This window comes from Pseudonaja textilis, chromosome 1 (assembly GCF_049901715.1).
Source record: "Pseudonaja textilis isolate UNSWEBS1 chromosome 1, rPseTex1.2, whole genome shotgun sequence".
In the NCBI taxonomy this organism is placed as follows: Eukaryota; Metazoa; Chordata; class Lepidosauria; order Squamata; family Elapidae; genus Pseudonaja; species Pseudonaja textilis.
This window is the reverse complement of record NC_141990.1, coordinates 197,224,522-197,251,968: the sequence shown is the minus strand read 5'-3', so window position 1 is coordinate 197,251,968 and position 27,447 is coordinate 197,224,522. Positions and strand designations below refer to the sequence as shown.

The 27,447-nt window shown below is 38.8% G+C and overlaps 1 protein-coding gene across 8 annotated transcripts in view; it reads left to right on the top strand.

The window, feature by feature from the left end:
• GALNT13 (polypeptide N-acetylgalactosaminyltransferase 13) overlaps positions 1 to 27,447 on the top strand; it is a 228,686-nt gene that overhangs the window by 113,748 nt on the left and 87,491 nt on the right. For all 8 annotated transcript variants that reach the window (XM_026697214.2, XM_087920195.1, XM_087920192.1 and 5 more), the window contains exons 4-6: positions 7,739 to 7,905; positions 10,525 to 10,732; positions 13,631 to 13,801. In XM_026697214.2, the coding sequence (XP_026552999.1) occupies positions 7,739 to 7,905; positions 10,525 to 10,732; positions 13,631 to 13,801 (546 nt within the window). The remainder of the gene's footprint in view (positions 1 to 7,738; positions 7,906 to 10,524; positions 10,733 to 13,630; positions 13,802 to 27,447) is intronic.

Below are 27,447 nucleotides of genomic sequence, written 5' to 3'. Positions count from 1 at the left end.
ACAGGCCCCCGGGCTTGCCAACTGCCCCACGCTGCTATTTTACTAACTTGCAAAGATTATATCTTTAGAGGCAATGGCAGGAGGCAAAAGTTTCAGAGCCACTTCCTCAAGAGACTCAACCAAGTCTCACAAAAAATCTAGGAACCCAAAAGGTCCTTCTAAAGCCTTCGAAAAGGATGCCCATTCTGGCCATTGAACGACATATGAGGAGAAATATGCGGGAGACTGAGAAGTCCACTACAGTCCCACCTACTCCACAACCAGCTGAAGCCCAAAACCCTCCTTCCCCACCCCTGGACCTGTTCTCACAATCCAGGAGGGGATCCATCTCACAACCTCGCCTTCAGAGCTTGCCCACAACATCTGCAACACGTCAAGCCCCTGAGGCCACATTCCCCCCTACAGTGGCCGGGCTTCATCAGGAAGACATCTTACCAGACAAAGTTCCTGCCAAGATGAGGGCATGGACAAAGCTGGCGATTCGGCAGGGCATCGCAGCAGGAGTCCAACAGTCTGTAGCCATCAGACAAAGATCCACAGTCTCAGATTGTGATTCACAATCTCTGCGATCGGTAAGCAGAACGGATCAACATTGCACACAGGTACATTCCCATGGGGAGTTTTCCATCTACCCAGATGCCCCCCTTCAGGAGCCACAGGAGGAGAGTGAACAAGATGACTAGTTGCTCCAGATTGAGTCAGGTTCAGCCCATGGGACTGATCCAGCTCTGTCAGAGGCCCTTCTAGAATGGGGCATGTCCGAGGACAAAGGCCTTATTCCCGACCAACCAATTTTCATGGGCCTGTTTCATCCCCAGTTATTTAAATCGCTATTATTCAAGGCCAAGAATACTGCATGTCTTAACAAACCAACCCCAGCTTTACAACAAGAGATTTCACAGGAAGAGTCAGAAGACCTAATCTCTCAATCTATCACCGAAGCGGATGTCATTCCAGTGCCTCATATATTTTCAGACCTAGTTCAAAAACAGTGGGCCTCCGCTGTATCTTATCTTGCTCCCACAGTATATGATAGGAAATTTTATAATCCGGTCCCTGAATTTGTTAATACTCTTAATACCCCTGAGGTAGATGACCCCATAGAAGCCTTGGCATCCTCCTCTACTATCCTAGGTGAAGCGGAGGAGGCATTCAAACTAGAAGAAAAAAGGGCAGAACTAGTGCTTTGTAGGGCTCTCCAAGCTGATGAGTGGGCCATAAGGGCAGCTACTACTGCATCCTTTTTTGCTAGATCTTCCTTAAGATGGCTTCACCATCTGAGGGACACCATCCCCCACTCCAATATATGAGCGCATCAGGACATTGCCAAGCTCATAGCCGCAGCTGAATTTTCTGCAGATACAACATTTAATGCTGTTAAATTTTCCTCCAGAGCCATTGCCTCTCAGGTATCTGCATGCAGACTACTTTGGTTCAGACACTGGCAAGCTGACACTAAACACAAGTGGAAGCTTGCCGCTGCGCCCATTTCAGGCGACATGCTGTTTGGCACTGCCCTCGATCCACTCCTAATAGAATCTAGGAACAAGAAAAAATTCTTGCTGTCTCTTTTTTGGAAATTGGACAACCTGTAGTCCTTTCGGAGGCACTCCTTTTGCCCCTTCTACCAGAGTTCCTACTCCAACAGATCCCAAAGGTCCCAGGGATATAGCAAAGGGCAACCACCCAAAAGGTCCGACTTTGGAGACAGGACTAGGAGGGGAGGTCAAAGCAAGAGATCTTTCCGGGGGACTGGAAACAGGTTTTTCCGGTGTCCCAAGTAAGGAATCCCAGGAGATCCCTATCGGTGGTCAGCTACAGTTCTTTGCCGATCAATGGGAGTCCTCTACCACTGACTCGTGGGTTAGGGACACAGTAAGATTTGGTTTGGCTCTAGAATTCCAATCCACTCCCCCAAACTTCTTTATGAAATCTCCCCTGTCTAGAGACCCGGTCAAAAGATCTCTTATGCAAGTGGCTATACAACATCTACTGGAGATCCAGGCCATTCAACCAATGGCTCCAGATCAGCAAGGACAGGGATTTTATTCATACCTTTTCGTGGTTCCAAAATGTTAGGGGGGATGGAGGGCAATTTTAGATCTAAAAAGCCTCAACCGCTCTCTGGTGTACCAGAAATTTAAGATGACCATGTTACAATCTATTCTACTGGGCATCAGGAAGGGGGATGTTTTAACAACAGAGGCATACTTGTACATTCCGATTCGGCCTTCCCATAGTAAATTTTTTAGATTTTGCTATAATGATATACATCAGCTCCCAGAGCATTTACTAAGGTTTTGGCAGCTCTGGCCGGACACCTCCGAGGTAGACCCATCCAGTTACAGTGTTACCTTGATAACATTTTAATTCTGTCATCGGTTAGTCAGTCTGAACTAGACACCCGTTTTACGATACAGGCTCTTCAACATCATGGGTTCTCTATAAATTGGGCCAAGAGTGACTTAACCCCATCAACTTGCCTAATTCACCTAGGAGTCATCATAGATACCATAGAAAGGAGAGCCTTCCTTTCTCCCAACAGACAGGAGAGCATTAGGCTTCTAGCTCAGGAGATCAGGACCCTTAAACGGGTACCCCTGATCCAGTTATCAAAACTATTAGGGAAACTGATCTCCTGTATTTCTATTGTTCCCTAGGCCCACTTGCATTCTAGAGCCCTACAATGGTACCTGCTGCCCTTCCAAAAGTCAGGAAGAGACACTTCCAACTCATGGGTACTAGTGCCACCGAAGGTCCTCAAATCACTTCGCTGGTGGACTGCACCTGTCATCAACAAAGGTTGCCTATTCAAGGAACCCAACAGAGCGATCATCACGACAGACTCCAGCCTGTTTGGATCTGGAGCGCAGTACCAACATCACACAGCACAGGGGCGTTGGTCTGTCCTGGAACAATTGTGCAGTATAAATCTATTGGAACTCAGAGCTGTCTTTCTAGCTCTTTGCAGCTTCCTTCCACTAATTCAGTCCAAACACGTCCTGGTTCTAACAGACAATGTTACAAGGAAGGCTCATATAAAAAAATGGGGGTACCCACTCGGGTCAACTGATGAGGGAGGCAGAGAAGTTGTGCCTTTGGGTGAAGAGGAACTTATTCTCCATCAGGGCAGAGCACATCTCCAGTCTGTCAAACATCCAGGCAGACTGGCTGAGTAGGGCCACGCTCGATCGGTCGATTCTATTTCAAGAAGCAGCCTTGAAATTCAGACAACCGGTGATCGACTTATTCGCCTCAGCTCTCAACACACAACTCCCGAGATTCATATCGAGGTACCCAACCTGGGAAGCAGAGAATATCAATGCCCTTCAATGCCATTGGCCACCAGGTCTACTGTACTCATTTTCCCCCTACCACTGATCCCCAAAGTGATCCAAAAGCTTCTGGAGGAGAAAGCGGAGCTGTTACTAGTAGCTCCATACTGGCCCAGATGGCCATGGTTTGCAGACCTCCAAGATCTGTCATTAGTGGAACCATGGAGAATTCCACCGGACAGAGCCGCTATATCTCAAAGCCCAGTTCTACATCTGGATCCTCAATGGCTCCACCTTGCCATATGGAGATTGAATGGCAACGTCTAAAAGGTGAGAAAATTTCCAACAGAGTCATTTCCACCATTCTGGCAGCCTGGCACCCATCAACTAATCGTATTTACAATGCCACCTGGAAATATTTTGTAAATGGTGTATTAAGTTCAATATTGAACCCACTTCTCCCTCAGTGGCACAAATATTAGAATTCTTACAAGAAGGTCTAGACAGAGGTCTCTCGCCCAGCACCTTGAGAAGACAAATGGCAGCCTTAGCTTTGGTTATTTCTTGGGGTAATCTGCGTTCCATTTCACATCATCCTCACATTCGTAGTTTCATTTGGGGAGCCAAAAATCTACGGCCCCTGGTGATTCACTGCTATCCAACTTGGGAGCTTGACAAGGTCCTTTCTGCTCTCATGAAGGGACCCTTTGAGCCTCTGAGGGCGACGAGCCTTCACTTTCTAACATATAAGGTGTTTTTGATAGCTATCCCATTAGCAAGACAAATTTCTGAACTAGCCGCATTGTCAGTAAGAAAGGACCTCTGTATTTTTCTCCAGGACAGGGTAGTTCTCCGTCCAGATCCAACGTTCATGCCAAAGGTCAATTCAGCATTCCACAGGGGCACAAGCATTGATTCTCCCAAACTTTTGCCCAAGACCAACTCATAGACTTGAATACCAATGGCATCGGCTTGACATGAGACATGCCCTCTGCTTTTACTTAGATCGTACAGCTGCTTTCAGGAAAATGGAATCTCTTTTCATTTCTTTTCAACGTAACACCCAAGGGCACAAGGTTTCTCCTTCTACAATTGGCAGATGGTTGAGGGCTACTATTGCTAAAGTGTTTGAGGCTCAATCACTTTCAACGCCTAGAGGCATAACGGCACATTCCACAAGGAGTGCAGCAACATCGGCAGCATGGGCCACACAAGTGCCAATAGAAGAAATTTGCAGGGCAGCAACTTGGGCTTCTCCATCGCCCTTCATCAGACACTATAAAATTGACATCTTTGCCTCTGCAGAGGTATCATTTGGTAGGAGAGTGTTGCAAAGAGTCCACAGAAACCAAGAGGGACCATTGTTCCAGGCAGCATCCCTCCTGTAGGACAGGCCAAGCTTTGGTATGTCCCACTACTGGATGCTCTGAACAGCTCAGGGGAGAAAGGGCGTTGGTAATTCCCGGATATGCCCATTCTTCATGAGCTGTGAAGAGCATCCAGCCTCACACAATTCTGTCTGGTGGGGTTTCTATTCCGGCCAATTCTTAGTTAGGGTGAAGAACAGAAATGTGTCCACACTTCGACTTCGCCAAAACTGGGGATGCTAGGGAGGAGTACCGAGGAAGAGGAGGACCGTCCTTGTAATTAAGCCTAGCCTATCCAAGATGAGACTGAAGCACCTCCCACTACTGGATGCTCTTCATAGCTCATGGAGAATGGGCATATCAGGTAAGTACCAATGCCCTTTTCCACAATTGATAATCTTCTTGACCTAGAAACACACACACACACACCACAAAAAATAGCTTCGTGAGAGAGCCAGTCTCTCTTAGCCACATCAGAAATGACCATGGAGGTGCAGAAGCTACATAGAAGAAAGTGGTCCTCCAGCAAGCCAATTAGAGCCCAGGACATTGCCCATCTCCAAAGGATCCTCCTCCTTTGCATTACAAATGTATTTGTGGAAGATCCTAAGCTTTCTTTCAAGCTGGAACACCTTAGGCCAGCTTCATCCTAAGCAGGCTGCTTACGAGATGCAAGGGTTTGTTGTCCTCAGCAAACAGAAAGTAAAGTATCTTTCCACAATGGAAAGAATGCCTTATGGATACATTCTTTGTTGCCTTTAGCAATTTTTATTTACATTTCTTCTAGCATTATTAGCAATGGCCAAATCTATCTTAACTCTCATTTTTATCAGTATTTGAAGGAGGATAATTCATGAACCCTTGATATTTGAGAAGATGAGACTCTTAAAGATATCAAAATTAAGCAAGCCACCACAGAGAAGAGGAGGAGGAGAGGCATTCATAATAAGAGGGAGCAAAAAGACAACATGATGGGTATGATTGAAGATCCATTCATTTGTATGTATGTGAAACATTGTCCACATATAAAGGAATGAGACTTCATCATACAGTCTTCCCCCATCAGCATCCCCCCCCCTGAAAATGTTAGGTAAGATTTATTTATATGAATTGTATGGCCACCCAGCTCACAAAAACATGACTCTAGTCTAGGTGGCATACAACAACAATTTAAAAAATAATCCGAATTAAAATAAAACATAATAGTCAAACACACAGTTGGGGTACAGCCACATCTTGGTTCTCTAAATATCTTAAGTCCCACATCCAAAGTTTCAGCTTAGCCTTCAAGGCTTTCCTGAAGACTGACAGGGTTGTGCTGAGCCAGATTTCAAGAGGGAGGTTATTCCACAGAGCAGGTGTCACCATGGAGTGTCTCAGTGGCTTTTGCTCAGAACAGAATAGCTGTATTGACAACAGACTTTAAAAAATCCATTGCTGCCAGTATAGCAGCTTAGATGTTACAAAAGGAATCCCATAAATACACACACTTTTTATTTAGGGGCATAATTTTGATTATTGTGGCTGACTTTCCAAACGTAGTGCAATCAGCAGTAACCAATGAATTATCCCATTACATTTCAACAAGGCTTGTTCTGTTTCTGACCAAAATGATAACAGCTGCTACTACAATTACCTGTAGTCATTGGTTTCTCCTTGTTCCAATCACCGGCTTTTGTTGATGTGATGTTCTTGCATTGGTAAAAACATATGTTGAATTCTGAAAGGAGTAAAATCACACTGGAAGAGTTTACAGTCATACAATTTATATATTGCCAAAGGCAACAATAGTAAATAGGTACCTAGACTGCTTCTGATTTCATGTTATTGATCTTGGAAAATGTATTTTCTTTGCATTTAAAGAGCAATAGTTATTTCATATGTATTTATAGTTCTATATCTAACAAATATATGAGTTTTATAGGAAAGCATTTCAATTACTGGAGTATTGTTTAGAATAAAGAGGGATTGTAATATCCCACGAAAAGGGAAAATGTTTCTTTGTTTTCATTCCTGTTATTTTTTTTCTATAATAATAGCCATCTTTCTTTTATGAGCACTTTTTTCTGCTATTTTAATTAATATTAAAGATTAATATTAATATTATTATTAATAATAATAATAATAATAATAATATGACAGAGTTGAAAGCATTGAATCACTCATTCACTCAATAGAAGAACGCTTAGCAACACATTTTGAAACAACTATACAAGAAGCCTAATCTCTCTTAAAAAAAAAATACAGCACAGATAAGTGGTTACCTATCAGTTCAAAATCAAATCCCAATTCAAAAACCACTACCACAACTCCTACCTCAACTACAATCACAGCTACAACCAAAAATAATCACCAAACCACAACCACAAACAATTACTATCCCATCAAATAATTCCCCTTACTCATCAGAGACATCATGGAACATGATCAGAAATGTCCAAATGCCATCTTATTTGATCTTGAAGACACCAATGCATCAGATGACATCACCAAAGTTCGCAATATCATAAGCAGCTCAAATACAACAAACATCTCTCCTGAAGATATCATTGAAATAACCAGAGATGACCCTGAGTTCAAATACAATGACAGCTCTGTGGTCCCAAGATTTTGTAGAGTTGTTTGCAAAAATGAGTCCAGCAAACGTATATTCATTCATACAATAAACGCCATTGCAATAAATTTTCTTCAATAAATAATAATTATGCATAGGAATTACATATTTCCATTTATTCTCTTGCTTCTCTTCCACTTTGGTAGATATTTAGTGCTGAAGGTTTTTCATTTCATTTCATGTCATTAATTTAGAAATGGTGATCCTTATATTCAGTATTTACTAATAACAAAGCATATTAATGAGATAGTTTTCACAAACCTTACAATTAATATCACTTTTTAGCTTCTTTATCCCTTTTTTGTTATCAGGTGTATATTTTTTACGGATTTCAAAGAGTAATATTTCACTTTCATTCTTTCTGTATGGAACCTTGCGTCCTAGCCTATGAAACTTGATTAACTTGTACATTGTTATTTAGTGCCATGGTTTCTGAATACATTTTCTGTTGCTTCTTTTCTTTCTTACTTTTCATTTGACAGATGTAAGACAAAAGTCTACGCTGATGAGCTACCCACCACAAGTGTGGTCATAGTGTTTCATAATGAAGCTTGGAGTACTTTGCTTCGTACTATTTACAGTGTTATCAATCGGTCTCCACACTACCTACTTTCTGAGATCATCTTGGTAGATGATGCCAGTGAAAGAGGTAAGAATGTCCAAAAATAAAACTCATTAACATTTGAACAGTATTGTGGACAAGGGATAGCGTTTCTTTCTTTGTATTCAATTTTTAGTACTACTTAGCAAATATTGTAACAGCACTATGTGGAATTTCTCTGAAGAGAATGGTGAGAGCGGTGTGGAGGAAAACACAATTTAGAGTCCATTTTACCATTGTAGACAAATGTTTATAAAAAGCAAAGAGAATGTGTATTGATGGAGCAGGCTGGGTTTTTCATAAATTTGGATCTCAAGGGAGAAATTATATGGGTTTTCCTGAGAATAAGTCACAAAACAACAGGAGTCATGGTGGCGCAGTGGCTAGAATGCACTATTGCAGAAAAAAACTCTCCACAGCCAGGAGTTTGGTCCTGACTGGCTCAAGATTGACTCAGCCTTCCATCCTTCTGAGGTCACTAAAATGAGGAGCGGATTGATGGGTGCAATATGCTAAAACACTTTTTATCTTGTTCAGCTGGAGAATTTGGTCAGAATGTAGAGATGTCTTTGGCCTGTTCAACCTTCCCAGTCCACCAAATTTACTGTCCTAGCTGGAGAACATTGGAATGGAAATACAAGACATCTAGTGGATTTTAGATTAATTTTATTTGATGTGTCTGCTGAGGGCACTAATAGATCACTTGTTGATAATTTATTCATGTGAAAGTGGGATTGCCTTTGCTTTGAAAGAAGCTGTGATGAATTAAATATTATAAAATCTTTCTTAAGACCTGATGTCAAGAATGCCCTTTTTCAAAATTTCAGAGCATGTAGTGGCAGCCTAGCCATGGCTTGCTTAATCATGGAGTGTTGATTAAGCCATAATTGGCAGGGTTAATAGCAGAAGTAAAGTACTCTGAAGCTGCTCTTCCAAGATGAGAAAATGTGAGCACAATGCATACGTCGGCTCATTCTCTTCATAACAATAAAAAAAGTTCCCTGCCTGACAGAGAAACTGTTTTTTATCATGGCATCTGAATGCAGCTAACTGATTATTATCTCAGGAAGAACAGTGGGTGCTTCTTTCCAGTCTTTCAGCCTGTGGCATTCTAACAGCATGAAAATGTCTTCAGTCAGATTCTGATTTTCAAAATGGAACTGAGATACTATTCTCTGCTACTGAATAAGAGGCAGAAGCTGGATTCACACATTATATTAAGCAAGGACTATGAAAAATGTGGACCTGATTCCACATGTAGTCCATTAAAATCCTGTCACCAGAGCCACAAAAAGTGACAGAGGGCAATCATTTTAGTAGGGAATGTTCTGAGGGTAAAAACAAAATGGATGCCTTCAATCTTGCAAAGACTTAAGGAATCCATTTTACTGCTTCTGTGATCTTCCCAAAAATGTGTTTTTGGCCCTATCCAAAGGCTGCTTGCTGTATCCCTCAAACCAATAGAAATTGTCCAGGCTTAAAATCATTTTGAGGAATTGCTCCTTAATTTCAGAATTCCCTTCCCAGAAAGTCTGTTCCTCCATATGGAATTGGATCCTTTTGGTGCACATTGAAAAAGATTATTAAGAAAATATTTGAAAGTATGATGATGACATTGCTGATACTTTTTTATCTCTTAAGGTTGGGCTGCTTTTTATTTTGTGCTTAATAACATGTTTATCTGACTTTTAAAACAAGAGGAGTATTTTATAGCATAACCCTGTACCACTTTATTCAGCAATCTCATTAAGTTCAATGAAGCTTGTTCCCTGAAATATGGTTTAGGATTGTGGTGGGTTTTTTTAAATAGTATACAAATAGTGTAGCAGTCGGAACCTTTTAATTCATTTTACAGTAAACTGTTTATTTCATTTCCCCTGCTTTATCATTTCATCATATCCTAGAAGGATATTTTCTTTCTAAATTGCTAGAGAAATTAGAATCAGTCTGAGTAGTAGTGACTGCTGTTTCAAGTGGGTTGCAAAATATACTCTAGAGGTCTTATGATTGATCCTAATCCAGAAATAGAATGCCTTCCCTCTGTGCCACCATCTGAAGTGAGTACATTCTGTAGGCAATGAAATGATCTTCCATACTTTGTGGACCCACATTGAGTGCCTACCCATGAACCACATGAGAATGAGAAGGTGTTGGGATTTGTGGCTGCAAGATATCTTTTAAAATGCACATACACAGTTAATACAGCAACACAATTGGTATTTTATTTGTCTGAATGGTGCTTTATTTTCATGCAATAATATATAGATTACTGTATTCTTAAGATCTTGTAAAATAAAGAATGTTGTGTTTAGCTCAGTGGTCTTTGGTTCCCTATTTTTCCCTTTTTCCTATTCTTCTTTCCCTTTTTGTATTTTATAAAGCAACAAAATCTCTCTCCTTTTGTTGTTGTTTTTCTTTGTATTCAGAAACGTTTGACCTTTTTGATTATTTTTTATGGAAAGGAGAAAGCAGCCAGCTCGTAGATTCTATTCTATTCTATTCTATTCTATTCTATTCTATTCTATTCTATTCTATTCTATTCTACTCTATTCTACTCTATTCCATTCCCATTCCCATTCCCATTGAAAGTTGGTGTTTTTTAAAAAAATCCCTTTGTGTAGCTTAAACAAACTTTGTTGTATCTTCTTTCTTAATGGCATTTGGCAGATTTTCTGAAGCTCCCATTAGAGAATTATGTAAGAAATTTGCAAGTGCCAGTAAAAATTATTAGAATGGAACAACGGTCGGGTCTGATTCGAGCTCGGCTTAGAGGTGCTGCCGCTTCTAAAGGCCAGGTCATCACTTTCTTGGATGCACACTGTGAATGCACTACAGGTTGGCTGGAGCCCCTACTGGCAAGAATAAAGGAAGACAGGTGAGAATTAAGAACAGGTTCTGTTACTATGATAGCCTCTGCCACTCTCTCTCTCTCTTTTTTAGGAGTCTGTTTGTTATTAACCACTCTTTTCCTGCTGTTTGTATCTCAACTACCAGAAATGTCTTGCTTCAATAAAAGAACAGAAGAATGCTATATATTCTGTCTGGTTCTAGCCTGCTGCTGGAAGCCCACATACTGTACTTTGCTGATGGCTTTAAAACAGTTCCTTCCTGCTTTAATGGGCCCATTTTTTCCTCTGATTTGTCACTTAAAAGACCCACTGACAGCCAGTGTGAAATATGGATTTGCACCAGGAAGATCTGGGTTCATTCACTGAAGTATTTTTGCAGTAGTTAAGATTCCTCTAAGAATTGTTTATGTGAGTGTTGCTTTCAGTTCCCACAGGGAAGGTGAGGTAAGAATATAATAGTATCTAAACATTTGTTTTCTGTGGCCCAGTCATCCATTATAATCAGGAAAAAAAACAATCCCAGATGACATAAATACTAATTTGTAGAAAATGCAGAGAGCAAATACAGTATCAGAACTTTTTCTGTTATCTCACATGGGAAATGCTTTATGACCTATTCAGAGACATTCAAAAGAAAAGGTGGCACTTCCCTCTCACAGTTGCCTGCTATTTTATTCACACAAAGATATGTAGATTTACTTGAATAAAGCCTATGCATTCCATTAATTAAGATTTTGCTAAGAGCCTGCAGTTATCCAAGAACACACAAAAGAAGGCATAGCTTCACGTAGTTTATATGTAATATATAAGACGGGGGCTATAAATATGGATGGTTTTCAGAGGGAATTTAAAAAAGGATAAGGTTATCAATAGCTTCTAGCAATTATTATAGCAGCATATCTACAGTATATATAACTTGCCGTTTCAAAAGCAATTGCTTGGAAATGGTGTTATACTCAAGACCTGCTTGAGTTGTTGAATTCCTACAACAGAAACTTTTGGACTTGGCATGTCAGAAATTTGGAAGATGCCTACTTTGATTCTTCTGGTGGCTCTCTCTCACACTCATGTACCCCTGAACAAAAGAGAAACAACTCTATCTCCACCCCATCTTGGTCTAGCGGCACTATGTGATAGTGCCTCATGTCATTCCCTTAAAGCGCATGACCTTTAGGGAATGGCGGGATTGCCTCTGTGGCCCAGCATTCCTCAGAATCTCCCACATACCGCTTGCTTTCAAGCAATGCTCTCTTTTCCGTTGACTGGCATTCAGCCATACTATGCACCAAATTGCGCTCCTGGTTCCCAGCTAGGTCTTCACAGTTTTCGAAAACGTGAGCAGTGTCAGGATTATTGACTTATTGACTCATTTATTTTATTTATTAGATTTGTTTGCTGTCTGTTCCTCCTTGGGATGACTCTGGGGGTCTTAGTAGTAATTTTAGTAGTGTTTTGTTCCAGGATGTAGGAGCAGTCAAAGAAAAGGCATGATTCCTGAGACCCACAAAATAAAAATCCCCAGTAGATGCAATCTGCAGCACGTTCTTCCTGCCCAGGAATAATGGAATGGTTAGGAACAGTGGGAGTAAGGTGGTCCCACAAATATCTCTGGACTCACGGCATTTCGGGCTGTATAACTAATCACCAGCACTTTGAATTGCACCCAAAAGCCAGTGCAGTTTGCAGAGCAAGATATAAGCATTGAGAGACAAACCCGTAACTGCTGGCATTGCTGCTTTCTGGAACAAATAAAACTTACATTGGCATTCTTCAACCCACACCCTTCCCCCTATAAAGGATATTTTAATCTGTCCCTGGTTCTCTTAGCATCAGAAGAACACAACAACTCAGTGAAAAGACAGTACATGATATATATGATATATATGAAAAGAGCTAACATTGGATAGATCACTTAAACATTGATAATTTCATAGAATTGGAAGTGACCATTGAGATTATTGCACACAAATCCCACTTCGATGGAGTCAGTGAAATGAAATCATGTCGACAGATGGATGTCTAGCCTCTTGTTATATATTTTTCTGTGGTTCCAGTCATTAATTGCATTGTGAACTGAATCTGTCATCTTTGTTTCCACATTTGTAATCTGAATTCTACATACCCAATTTCCTTTATGGTGTCCCCCCCACGCTTCCCCTTTCTCATTAGGTTTCTTGGAAATGTATGTTTCTGATTGTTGTCTAGCCGATAGACCTCACATGGTGAAAAACTATTTCTATTTTTTGCCTTCATTGGTTTAGCTAGATTTTGAATCCAAAAATGAATAAAAGCTTTATACAGCGGATGAGTGGAAAACACAACGAATGCTGCTCCATTTCCTATCTGTGACTTCTTATTAATAGTTTGTATATTGAGCTTATCCATTTGGGGTTTGCGTGAGGAAAACATATGCTGTGCTTTGGGGTAAAAAAAAGAAGAAGAAGCAAGACCCAAAGAGAATTGTGCGTATTTCTATGTTATGGATTTCGCAAAGTATGGATGTGCTTAATGTGCCATGAATAATATGTCTGGATTTTAAAAACGGTAATTCACTCGAATGCTTGTGGAAGCAGGTATTTGTTTGTTTTCCTAACTTGGTCACAGTTCATATCTCCAAACGGATGCTGCAATCTCTGGAGCTTTCCCTAGTTTCAGTTGCCAAGGCTGCATGGATAAATCTTCAGATATATTAACAATGTTTAGGAAAGGGAGCAGAGAGTGGCTGTAGCTAGAGTCTCATGCTTTCCTGCCTTCACGCTTCCTTCTCCTGAGTAGATTTTGAATGTATTTAATCAAGGCGAGAATAGATTTCAAAAGGGATTCAGCCCTTTACATACAGCCTTACCTCTCTGAATGTGTGTGTTTGGACCAGGCAGAGTTCCTTGCCAGGAAAATACCTTTGCATATTTATTTTTGTTTTATAGGAAAATTGTTGTATGCCCAATTATCGATGTAATCAGTGATGACACATTTGAATACATGGCTGGATCAGATATGACTTATGGAGGATTCAACTGGAAACTCAATTTTCGTTGGTACCCTGTTCCCCAAAGAGAAATGGACAGAAGGAAAGGAGATAGAACTTTGCCTGTGAGGTAAGTTGTAGACACAGAGGATGTTTTATGAGCATTAATTGATGTGTTTGTGTTTTGTGTGTATGTATACCTATGACTGTATGTATTTATAAGACTTAGGTTTACTTACGCAGGATCATATACCACTTAGATTCAGGAAAAGACAAGGTGATCTTCATTGTGGTAGAAAATAATGAGTAAATGAATAGGGAGAGCAAGCAGAAGTTTGGCAATGGAATTTTAGGGAAAAACCTTAACAAAATGTCCCTTTAAATCAACACTGTACTCCTAAGCTGAAATCAAAAGAAATCAAAGTTTATTACTGACGGTCACTTCTAAAATAATGAAGTTCTGACCTGCAGCACTTGTACTATGTCTAATGCTCCCTGAAAACAACCTGGCATGTATTTGTGGATTTTCAAGAAAAAGAAAAATCAGAGGGGGCGCGGTGGTTAGAATGCGGTGTTGCAGGCTAATTCTGCTGACTGCCAGCGGTTCAATCCTCATGGGCTCGAGGTTGACTCAACCTTCCATCCTTCCGAGGTTGGTAAAATGTGGACCCATATTGTTGAGGGCAATATATGCCGACTCTGTAAACTGCTTAGAGAGGGCTAAGAAGCGGTATATAAGTGTAGGTGCTATTGCTATTTCAGCAGAAAGGAAGGGTGAACATTGGTCAGATCAAAGAAGGTGCTACAATAGACAGAGAAGTAACTTTCCGTAAGGAGGAAACTCAAACCAAGGAGCCATGCCCAATGGGTTGGAGTGAATACAAGAAGTAATAGGCAGAGAAGGTGCTATGTAGTGCTGAGACTCAGATTCAGCTTTCAAGACCTCTCAGAAGGAGTCTCTGAACCTTTAGGAAAATAAAAATAAAAATTGAGGAGTAGAAGGATGGTGGGTACTGAAGGGCAGAGAGAATACAGCTGCATCCTGCAATTAGACAAAGAGAAACTCGAATTATAAGAATGTGTTAACCAGACCCATCAGCTTGTGAAGGGTGCTAACTGCTAAGAGTGCTGAGTTATAAAGGAAGGGCTTCTCAGATGTCCCACTGATAGTTATTCCTTTAACAGGATAGAAAAGTAGGCAGCAATGACAAACCTGGCTATATATATATTTATAACGCAAGTTTAATTAAATTCAAGCAAGAATGGTCTCTTACATACAAGTCCTCTTACATCACATAGGAAAACAGGTTTAGACATTTGAAACATGGCTTATAAGAAAAAAAGTTAAAGAATTAATTTAAAAATCAGATGAAACAGTTTAGATAAATGTAAGAGACAATCTCCAATGTATCAAGAAAAGGAGTGGTTGGTGGCTAGGGATAATGGAAGGGAGGAGAAAAATGAACCTATAAGATCTTTTTAATGATTTTATTTTTTTTCTTTGTTTTGATATTATACTTTTCTCTATCCATACTATTACTTTTTAGAATCAGCTTAAAGAATGTAAAGTGACCGTATGTTTATAATAAACTTTTATTTATATAAAAAAAGAAATGAAGCCAATCAACTAACCATGTGATGACAAGTGGTTTAGAAAACAATGGATTGAAACATATTACCTTTGACTTTGAAGATCTAGGAAGAAACAAAAAGAGATTTCTCATGTAAAAGATTAGATAGGGGAAATATATTGAGTGTAGAAGGTGACTTAGGTGAAAAGTATTTAACACAGTACAGATTTTGGGGACCATGACCTGAAATCTTCAGAAAAACTGCAGTTTTTCTTTTTCCTATTTTGAAGGTTCTTTGCTCTCCAAGGATCAGACACACTACAAGGTAACAAATCTGTAAAAAAAATACTTTATTGCAACGCATACCTTACACAGCAGCAGGTTATTGCTCTGGTCATCATTATCCTTCTAAGTTTTGCAAGCGATAAACTTTGCCATGTGAATATGTCCCCAATACTCAAACTAAGGTCTCAATATCTTTAAAGTAATGCACAACCTTTGTCTTTTTCCAAATGTTCTTGCACTAGTTGGGATGAGGTGCTGCTTCACTGTGGTTACTCATTTTCTAGTTGCTGCCAAGCTCCAGGCAAAGGTCCAAGCTCCAGGCAGAACTCCGACCAGCATATGCTCCTCACTGTAGCTTGTAGTCCTGACAGTTCAATAGTCTTCTACTATCTGTCAATCTGTAGACATCAGCTCTGCTTCATCCTCTGTAGGCCATTTGCCTTTATTCCTGATAAACCTCGGTTTCTTTCCCATTTTGCCTTAGCTTTTGAATTTGTAAATTCAAAGACTAGAGAGGGTGGTGAATCTGCCTCTGGATGTCAGCACATCCTTGAAAATATTAAAGTGTGGCTTAATTAGCCCAGCAGCTGGAACACCAGTTTACATGCTTGTTAGTAACAAGTCTAAGAGAAATGTGGGGAGAGGATGGGACTTATCTGCATGATTACACTGCTTTTCAAACAAGCACACAGCAAAGGCTTCTTCTCAAAGGCTTCTTCAGGGTTTTAACAAACGGTTTTGTAAATCCATAAGGAGTCATTATCCATGCCACTCTCCTGGTTTATCATTTGTGTTTCCATTTTAATTGTCATCTCTGTTTTATAAGCCACATTTTTTAATTTTCCAGCATTTCAACAAATTCTTTGTTTTCTAATATTTCTGCATCAGATGAGGTTTGTTTCAGCTCTTAGATCTTCGAAGTATTCGCTTTTAAATCTGGCATTTGTTCTTTAACATCTTTTGGAAATAATCTATCAGTAGAAGCAGGTGTTGTTGATAGTATGGCTGCTAGATTTCTGCTCTGTTCTTCAAATATCTTCTGGAGTATTTAAAATTTAAAACCACTTTCTGTCATTTCGTCCCAATACTATCAAAACTTATTCCCACCCACCCTTATTTGTTCCTAGGATCTTTAGTCCCTAGTGTCTACTTTCTGAAATCATAAAGTCTCAAATTTCTGTTATGACTTAAGGTAGACTAAACGCTTTTAGTTCTCATGAGGGTGCTATTTATTTAAATAATAATTTCCAAAATCTTTTAGCAAAAGTCCTAGCATTCCAAATCGTTTGGCCCCTTAAATCATTTGTAACTTTTTAAAAATTACAGTCTTTTATAGACCTTGGCCATTTTTAAAAAAAGTTCTTTACACTCCAAAGCTTATAGTTAATTTTTATTTTATTTTGGTATCAAGGTAAACTGACCAAGTAGCTTTGCAAACTTTTTTCTTTTCTTTTTTGAAGCTCTCTTTTAGAACAGAATAGAATAGAATAGAATAGAATAGAATAGAATAGAATAGAATAGAATAGAATAGAATAGAATAACAAATTGGAAGGGTCCTTGGAGGTCTTCTAGTCCATCCCTCTGCTTAGGCAGGAAACCCTACACCACTTCAGACAAATGGGTATCCAATCGGTTCTTTAAAACTTCCAGTGTTGGAGCATTCACAACTTCTGGAGGCAAGTTGTTCCACTGATTAATCATTCTAACTACCAGGAAATTTCTCCTTAGTTCTAGCTTTCCTCCTTGATTAGTTTCCACCCATTGCTTCTTGTCCTCCCCTCAGGTGCTTTGGAGAATAGCTTGACTCCCCCTTCTTTGTGGTAACTTAGATATTGGAACACTGATATCATGTCTTCCCTAGTCCTTTTAGTCTTAAATCAGTTAATTCGTAGGGAATTTCCCAAAGTAATTAGAAATTAGCAAACCCAATGTCCTTAAAACAACTCCTATCAGTTGGGATAGTGATAACTTTTGTTCATCTCCCAGTGCTCAAGCCCATGGAAGCTGCTGACCTGCAAAGAGCAGCTGTCAAGAGCACAAGTGGGCGATCTCCTGTCCTCTTGTTATCCCAGAGGTCTCCAAACTTGGCAACTTTAAGCCAGCTGCTGGCTAGAGAATTTTGGGAGTTGAAGTCCACAAGACTTAAAGCTGCTAAGCTTGGAGACCTCTGCCTTATCCAGAGCAGTCCTGTGGGGCCAGTTCTTCTTGCCAGTCTTTTGTTGTGGCCACAATGTCATCTCCACTTGTTTGGAGATGTGCTGACTTGCTATTCCTCACTGAGAAGTCTCCCAAAATAATAGTGAACTTTACCAGGGACATTAGCAGGTAGGGAATCAGACCATCACAAAGTAGAACCACTACGTCATTTGAGTTAGAAAGCATACTTTTATTTTGGTGCAATTTAAAGTTGCACACTTAAGGCTTTATTAAGAATATACTTTTTTCTGTGCTCCTATTGACTGCGGTAGACAAAAGTTTGCATCACAGTTCGTGAGATTTTTAGAGTTCACAAGATTTGTATATTCACTCCAAAGAAAAACAAAAGAACAAGAAGCATAATACAATTCCTCTGGAAATGAGCAACATTGTGCAGTATCTTTCCAAAATAGGGTGTATCAAACATCTATCAGGGTTTTTTTTTCAATTAAAATAAAATCCCACTTAATGAAATTTTACCTTTGTTTAATCTTTCTAGATGGATCTTCTGCTAACGGTAGCAAATCACAATAACATTTACTTTTGTGGTAAATGGTAATGCTGCCTGGGAAGAAATATACAGAAATCTTATACTTACGAATCTGATTTTTTTTAACAAAACATTGTAATGATTTAGGATAAAGCATCTTTCAGAATAGTAAGAAAGCTTAACTTAGTGTGAATGTTTTGCACCTCTTGCTTATTGTACTTGCTGTTGATTTGATTAACTGTGATGGATGGAATAATGTGTGGAAGAACATTTATAATTCTGTTGCAATTGGTATACCATCACTTAGTAGATGTTAAGCTGACTGGACTCTTAAGCACTGTAGAAGCAGAAGGAAGGTATAAAAATAGCACAGCCCATAGATTAATGAAGTTCAATTGTGCTTTGGCAGCATTTAGGGAATTTATTGACACCATGATAAGTGGTTCAGTCAAAACCCTGAAAAGACTGTGGCATAGAAATGTCTGATACACTTGGCCCTGTCCAGGTGATGCAAAGCTCTCATACAGAATAGTTAAACGGACTTCTGAATTGTTTAGCATGGAATGATTTCAATGGGAGTTAGAGTGACACTTTAATAAACACAACACAGAGCAAAGACCACATTATAATGTGACATTGGTGATGGTGCAGAAAACCACACCTCATTGAGTCTGTTTTGCTGGCCATTCCAGTAGAAGTGTCACCTCTGTGAACACACAGATAACAGGGAACAACTTTTGCATGCCTTACAAAGGAAGAAACTGCCTTACTGCTTTAAAAAGATGCCACAGTCACACATACACGTTTTTATGATTCATATCTTTGAAATGCTTTGTGCAGTCCGAGGAACATATCATCAAATGCATCTTTCCCCCAGTGACTGGCTTACTCTAGTATGTAAGATGATTAACCAGATGCCTTGACACATTTTCTTTATTTCAAAGCAACCATGACTGTTGCTAATTGTATCAGGGAAGTAAAAGGCTTCTTGATGTTTTTTTGCTGTCCTTTGTTCCTTTTGGCCATTTAGTTTTTTTGCATTTGAAATCCAAAAATGTCTTTTAGAAAAAGGTGGCAATTGTGTATGAGAGACAGATGAGCTTTGATTAGGAAAGACCCTGGATCACATATTTTCCAGATGTGAAGCCTTTAGAGATTAGACGGAAGAAGCTGAATTTATTAAATTCTAGACCATGTGCTGAATATTAACGGTATTCATGGAAATGTTCAAAAGGAACAGGCACCCAAAATAGAGAACTATTTAAATGTATCATTGAAATATGTTGAAGATATTTGTAGGAATCCATTCAGCTTTGGTGAATTCCCAAGTCAAGGGATTACATCAATTGAGTAATGCATTAGTTACATTTATGCAGTATTTTTTAAAATAGAAACTTCCTTTGTAAGGAAAGAAAAAAAGGAATGTCTTACCAGACATCAGTTTGGGGTAAAAACGATTCAGTAAGAAACATTGCAATCAATTGTGCCTGAATCAGAGCTCTTGGCATTATATAATTCTCAAGGTGAGCAACTTCCCATTTAATAGGCTGAATCTATTCCAAATATTTTAAAGCAAACTTGCAGTTCACACAGCAATAAAATAAAAATATCCTCCCCCCTCCCCAAAAGATAGCTAAAGAACCTAAGAATACTTATCTAAATATGAACATTTAAACATTTTGGGTTGTAATTGATGTTTCTGACTATCTTTTCTTTTTTATTATTGATACGTTTTACTAGAATTCAAGGAATAGAAGAATGGATGGAATGCACATTTGAAAATGTTTCCTTTTGTGTTTCACATGAGCTACAGTGAATTAATGAGATGTATGTGATTGTAAATGTTTCTGTGGATCTACTCAAATAGTTGATCCCGTTTCTTAATTACAGAACATAAAATACTATGTTGGAAAGGATATCCTTTCATCTGTTTAGCAGAAATGATCAAAGTAGATCATAGAAGGTCTTCCTTTCCCAGAAATATCTTTTTTTTTTAAAGCAAATTTTATTAATTTTACAAAACAATATACAAACAAACAAAACATAAAATATGATGACATAGGAAATTTTTTTCTAAAAAAACCCGATACAACATCTTATTTAAAGACAGAATTATTCCAAGTTATCACATTTCCATACAAACACAATTTAGTATATATATTTACCTTATCTGTTCATCTTCATATCTTATCCCGAACTTCTCTTTATTACTCCCTTTTCTTCTATTTATTCAAGTTATATCTCTTTAACTTTAGATTGTATACATTTTTTATATTCATCTGTCTTATACAATTTCATAATTCTCTTCCAATACAAAAACAAACAACACATAAAACAGAAACATAAAACATCTTTTCTGAAAGATGCTTGATCCCGGGTTAAAACTCATCGTACAGACACCACTTCAAAAATCATGTTCCTTTTATATATCATTCCATACCTTATTACCGTTTTCCATTTTCTATATAGCTTCTTCCTTTTTTTTAACTCTCTTAGTTTTATTCTACTTATCTCATCTCAGTTCAAATCGTAATACTTGTCATTCTTTGTCTGTTCTCAATTATCCATTCATCTTTTTTCTTTAAACAAAACCTCTCCTGTACACTGATTGGAGTATGATGCCTTTAACTCTTTCCCCTAACCTAATAATACTTGATATCACACATAACTTGTATTGGGATTCTGTTTATCACATCCTAAAGTTACACAATATATTATATAGAAAGGAAAAAAAAAAGAAAGAACAACAATAACAAAGGAACAAATTTATAAATATATAATGTAGCTAGTACCCCTGTCAATACCATTTTAATCATACATATTAATACTCATTTATGTCTCAAACATTTTTTTCTAAAAACGCCTATAATAACACAATCTTATGTACCTTACAGAATCCCTTTTTCAATTAGATTTACCCATTGTCTCTAAATGAATTTTGTTTCTTTAAATCTTGCTTCCCATCATTGAGACTTCTCACCCCTTCCTTTCTCCCTTGCTTATTCTTTTCCTTACCCTTTTTACCCCTTTGTCTCTCCACCTCCCTTTTCTTCTTCTGCTTTCCCCCTTCCTGTTGTTTTCTAACCTTATATCCACCTTTCAACTCATTTTTATCTTTTTTGGTTGTTTTTTTAGGTTTTAAAATCCCTTTTTTCTTTTCCTCTTTCTTCTCCTCCCCAAATAGGATCACATGTTCATCAAAGATGGTTTCTTCTTTGTCCCAATTATCCTGCTCTGCAATCAGTTCTCCATAAGAACGTACCGCCATTTCTAGAGATTGAAAAAGAATGCCCAAAGTATCTTTCCAGTCTTGTTCTTCCTTTTTATATTTTTGATATTCAGTTTTAGATTCATCCAAGGATAATGCCATTATAAAGAGGAAAAAATTTTCCCGAAACAACCACCCGAGTGTTTTTAAACAAAGAAAAAAAAAAGATTTCCCAAAAGATCCAAAGTCACCAAACAATCCAGATAAACTATTTCTTTTAGCACTTTTTCCCTTCTTCCATTTCTTTTTCTGGGGTTGCTATTAAGTCACAAAATTCCAATTGAAAAATGTCTTTTTGAAATCTTATTAATGTTCAAGTGGCTCTTTAAAATTCTAGGCAGTGTGCTCCTTATTTTCAAATTCTACTTCAATTTTTTTCCACTCCCTTCCCACTCACAGCAAAAAAAATATTTTTCTTTAAATATTTAGAAATCCATATCCCTTTGGCATTAGCATAGTCTTTAGCATTTAGCATGCCTTCAATGCGGGTTTTCCGATTTCTCTCAAAGCTGTTCCGTTCAGAAGGAGAGTGAAAAGAAAAAAAGTTTTCCCTTTAATATCCATTCGCTGCTTACTCAGTCTGGGAACGATGTATCTTTAATAAGTATTAAATATCAGGATACTTTCACTGTTCCTTTGTCCGGGTCAGCAAAGATCACTTTCACTTCTTCACAAGCTCCTCCAGCACTTTCTTTTTCCGGCTGAGCTCTTCTATGTGGCGGCCATTACAGACTGCCGCTCAGCTGCCTCTCGTCCCTGCCAGGACCCCCCAGTCTTCACCACCTTCTGCAAAGGTGGCTTAGCCCCGAAGCCAAATGGCTCAGGGCACTCAGGCAGTGAACACAGGCAGGGACCGCGCACAGTCGCGGATTCCTGACTGCACCGAAGCGCCACAAATTGGAAGACCCATTAAAATATCTTCTTAACACTTTGCAAATATAAAGTCCTAGGGCTTGATTTCTTTCCATTTTCTCTTTGTTTTTTCTTAGAAAGTCCTACAAAACTTTATCACAGCTCTTTTGCAAATACAAAATGAAAAAGATACCGAAATCAGTCTTCTGATGATAACTTTATGTATCATTCTTAATTAAGAGGTCAGCCAGTTTCATGTGTATATCCAGTATAACATCTTCATATCATTCTTGTAATCTATAATTTTTAAATCAGTTTGAATCAGCCTCAGTCTCATTTTGTTAAAAATAGACAATCTTAAAAGTAACTTTTAGGACTTTAGTCCTGAATATCCTTAAATTTGTCCCAAGTTAGAATATTTTACCCCATTTAATTATAATATTTAATTACTTCTAGTTACCTCTAGAATTTAACCATCAAAGACCCTTCTTATCATGCATTTTTCCTGATAAACAATATTTTCCTATTTCCTATATTATACATAATATCAAAATGTTTTCTCCCAAACAATTACATTTTTCCACAAGAAGGTTCTTAAATAATTTTCAAAATCTTATTTCCAATTTTGGCCCCTTAATCCATTTGTAACTTTTCAAAATCAATATTTTCATCACTCTTTTTATGTTTATTCCAAAATAAATTTTCTCTTTAAACTTGCATAGAACCTTTTTTCACTAAGTATTGAAGGAGATTCACATGATGTAATGAAAATTCGAGGTTCTTAATATTCAAAAAGCACTTAAGCAATTTCCAAAAGTGATTAAGATAAGGAGAAGGAAGCAGTAGTGGTATTCAGCCGGTTCGCACAGATTCGGGTGAACCGGTAGCAAGGATTTGGCATGGGTTGCCGAACCAGTAGTAACTTCTGGCTGGCCATGCCCCCAACCTGGTCGCCCGGTCGCTGCTCGCTCTCTCGCCCCGCCCAACTGATGCCCAATGCCCGCTCACCCCATCTGCCCCCAGTCACTCCTTAAGATATTCCTTTTTTTTAAACCTCCCGACAATCAGCTACTCCTATGAACAGCTGTGCCAGGATTCTCCTTGCTTCTTACTGCTTTGCCCAGGAGGCTTCCCTGAGCCCCAGGAAGGCAAAAAATGGAGGAAAGGGGCACAGCCCTCCCTCCATTTTTTGCCTTCCTGGGCCCCGGGGAGCCTTCTGGGAGCAAAATCGCCCCCCCAGAGGCTCCCCCTGAGGCCCCAAAAATGGGGGTGGGGTGCTGCAAAAAAAGGCATACCTACCCAATCACATGGCCAGGCCCACCTACCCACACCACCTACCCATGCCACAGAACTGGTAGTAAAAATTTTTGAATTCCACCACTGGAATTCAAATCCAGTGTCATTTTGAAGGCTTGGAACTGTGGCTTAGGCATGGATAGCTTTGCGTAACATTGTGTTGCATAGCATTGCATGGCATGGCATGGCATGGCATGGCATGGCATGGCATAGCGCATAGCATATAGCATAGCATATAGCATAGCATAGCATATTCTTTATTGGCCAAGTGTGATTGTTAAGACACCACCCAGTTTCATTTGTGTAATCCAGGATAACATATCCAGTATAGTCCATGACATATCCAGTGTGATTCAATATAAGTGACAATTCTCTTGGCCTACAGAGCTCTACTACCCACTGGAAACCATTTGTCTTATGGTCTTTTCACAAGGAAGTACTGTCTGGAGTGTGCATGTGTAGTCCTGAGTCTTCTCTTTGTCCAAAGAGCAATTTCAAGATGTCGGTCCATTGGTAAATTTGTCATTCCAGTGCTGTTATCATCTTTGCTCACTGCAGAGCTGTCTTCAATTTTTTATAACTTCCCCAGAAATTCTTTTTATCTTGAAAACAATTGCTGAAGAATTATTCAGAGTGACTGAATAAGACATCAAAACCAGACAGAAGAGAGGAGGTCACACAAAGATTGAAGCCAAGGGTTCAACAAGAAGCTCTTGAGGGATTTCATCACCTTTTTTTTATTGGTGCAATTTTTCTTTTTCTCAAGTAAATTATGTCTGTCTATCTTCACATGCTTCCCTTTAAATCCTTTCAGAAAATATGTGGCTGATGGCAGCAAATTTTTAACAGCGGTTCTCTGGTTGGGTAGACATAGCCAGTTGGTCATGTGGCTGAGTGTGACCCAACTGAGTCACTCATCACACCCAGCCCTGCCTCCTGGCCACTTGCCTCATAGAAAGAGGTAGAATTCAGCCGGCTGGGGCTAATCCCACCACTGGCTGGCCGTGCTCCTGCCCATTTTTTGGCCTGTTTTGGGGCTGTTTTTCGGGCCATTTTCGGTCCAAAAAATGGCTTGAAAATGGTCCCCAAAACAGGCCATAAAAAAGAGGACCCAAAACAGGCAGGGGCGAAACCAGCCAGTGGTGGGATTTGCCAAACTGCACTTAATCTTAACTACCAGTTCGTGAGAACCGGTGCGAACTGGCAGCAGCCCACCTCTGGCTGATGGACTAATGGATTTCTCTGGTGTTTTGTGGCATTTATACTTAAAAGTAACAAGGCTTTGCTAACTTCCTTGCATTAATTTAAATCTTGTAATAATCCCAGATCTTCCTAATGAGTTATAAGGATCAAACTCAAACAAATTATGAAGCACAACAGCAAATGATTTTATCAATGCATACATTCCTTTAAATACAAGTAAATGTTCCCAGCATTAATTGCAGCGAAGAGGTGCAACACTATCCTTGCTCGTGGATCATTTTAGTTTAGGCAACTTTCCGTTACTACACTTCTCCCAATATTTGGAGAGGGAAATATTGAATTGTAGGGTTCTAGAAATATTTTTAATAGTGTTGATGCTTCCAGAAGTCAGAGACAGTGTTGACATGCTACAACTGATTTATCTTTATGGTAACTGCTACTCAGGTGTTTTCAACGTTGCCTTGTTCCAAACAGACAGGTCACTGAATTTTGGGCTGCTACTTCTGACATTGAGAAATCACAATATATATATATTCCCCCGCACACACACACACAAAAAACCATTCAGAAAAGGCACAATTTTGTGTAATTTTCTTCCCAATCCTGTTATACACTGTTCATTTGAACATGCCAATCATATGGTTATTTTCCTCACTGAGCCAGCTTTGTGGACTACTTGCCTTATCTGTCTATCACACTTTGCATATTCATAAATACATTTTATGTAGTACTAACTTAGAACTAAAAAAATAGGAATGATCACTTCCAACTAGCCCATTTTTCATTCTGCATGGCCATTTATAGAGTCAGTGGAATCTACATTCTCAGTGACAAAAAAGTACTATATTTAAGGAATAACAAATCTACACAGTTGCAAAATTATCAAGGAACTGAGTGGAGGAGATATCAGCTTTGTTGAAGTTACTAGGATTTATGACACAGGTTAATTAATATAGTGACTATGTTGTTTAAACCTGTAGGTAATTGTTATTTAAAGCAATTACAGCAGAAAATAAAAAATAATGTACTCTTAGACCTTTACAGACACCATTAATGCAATGAAAAGAAGTTTTAGATTATTTTAAAAACAGTAATACCTTAGTGTTAAAAACAAATATTCAGAAACACTTAAGAGCAAATTCAGTCATTTTGTTTCAAATAAATTTTAGAGTTTTACTTTTAGCACATCATTTTACTAGTTTTAGTTACCTTACAATCTTTAATAGTCAACTCAATTCATTTTGAATGTTTATTTAATTTATTTATTAAATGTATATGCTCCACTCTTTCCAATAAGTTGATTCTGGGTGGCTTACAAACCATAAAAAATATAAATGCAAAACAATTATAATTATATCGCTGGATAAAGACTAGAACCAAAAAGTTAGACAGCCTGAGAATGAGATGGTCTTATTCCATCAACCACTTCCAGCAATGAGTGCCTCCCTCATGGCCCCAGGCCAAATAGCAAAACCAGGTTTAATAGCCTCCCAAAGTGCAGTTCTCACTTTCCATGGTAGAGTGTTCCACAGGACTGGAGCCACACTGTAAAAGGCTCTTCTTCTTGACCTCACATGCCAGAATTCCTTAGTAGAGGTAGTCTTCAACTTACAACAGATTATTTAGTGAACGTTCAAAGGTACTATGCCACTGAAAAAAAGTGACACGATCGTTTTTCACACTTATGGCCCTTGCAACATCCCCATGGTCATGTGATCAAAATTCAGATGCTTAATCATTGACTCATATTTATGATGATGGAATTGTCCCGAGATCATGTAATCACCAGAGTCACTTAACAACCATGTTACTCCCTTAACAACTGTAGTGATTCACTTAACAAATGTGGCAAGAAAGGTTGTAAAATGGGGCAAAGCTCACTTAAGAAACATTGCTCAGAAACAAAATTTCGGGCTCAATTGTGGTTGTTAGGAATATAAGTCACCTAACAGGTATTTGGGTTAGAAATATATAAACCAGGATAAACATTTTAGTACTAGGTCTTTAAGAGATTGCAAAAACTGCAATTGGGTGTGGTTTTTCAAACGGCCATAAGATGGAGCCAGAAACCTGGGTTGTTTTAGCCTGAGTCTCAGAAGAGAGTGTGAGTGTATCTCTGTTTTCTTTTGCTGGAAAATACTGCCATTGCTCCATTTCTTCTAATTGACTGATATTACTGGATTTAATGTAAGTCTGATACTGAACTGTTTTTGACACTGGAATTTGATATTTGGATTATCCTTGGATTGAAAACTGACTGATTTACTTGTGAATGCTTTTGGACTGTGTTTGGACTTTGCTTAAACCTTTCTGGAAGTAAAAACCTACATTTACTGTACAGTGTATCTGTGTATTGTGTGTGTGTTATTCAAACACTTCTCTCAAATAAGTCTCCCTGTATGCGCTCATTCTCCTAACGGGGAATTACCTCAACACTGGTTATGGGCCCAGACCATACCAGCTTAGATAACTGAGAGTTAGTGTGAATGTACAGTACTGTATACAGACAGCTGTTTACTGCTTAATTGTGGTTTACCATCCTGGTAAAGATGGCACAAGTCACTTCAACATGTCTATCACTGATAACCCAGTTGGATGGAACAAACTATGTTTCC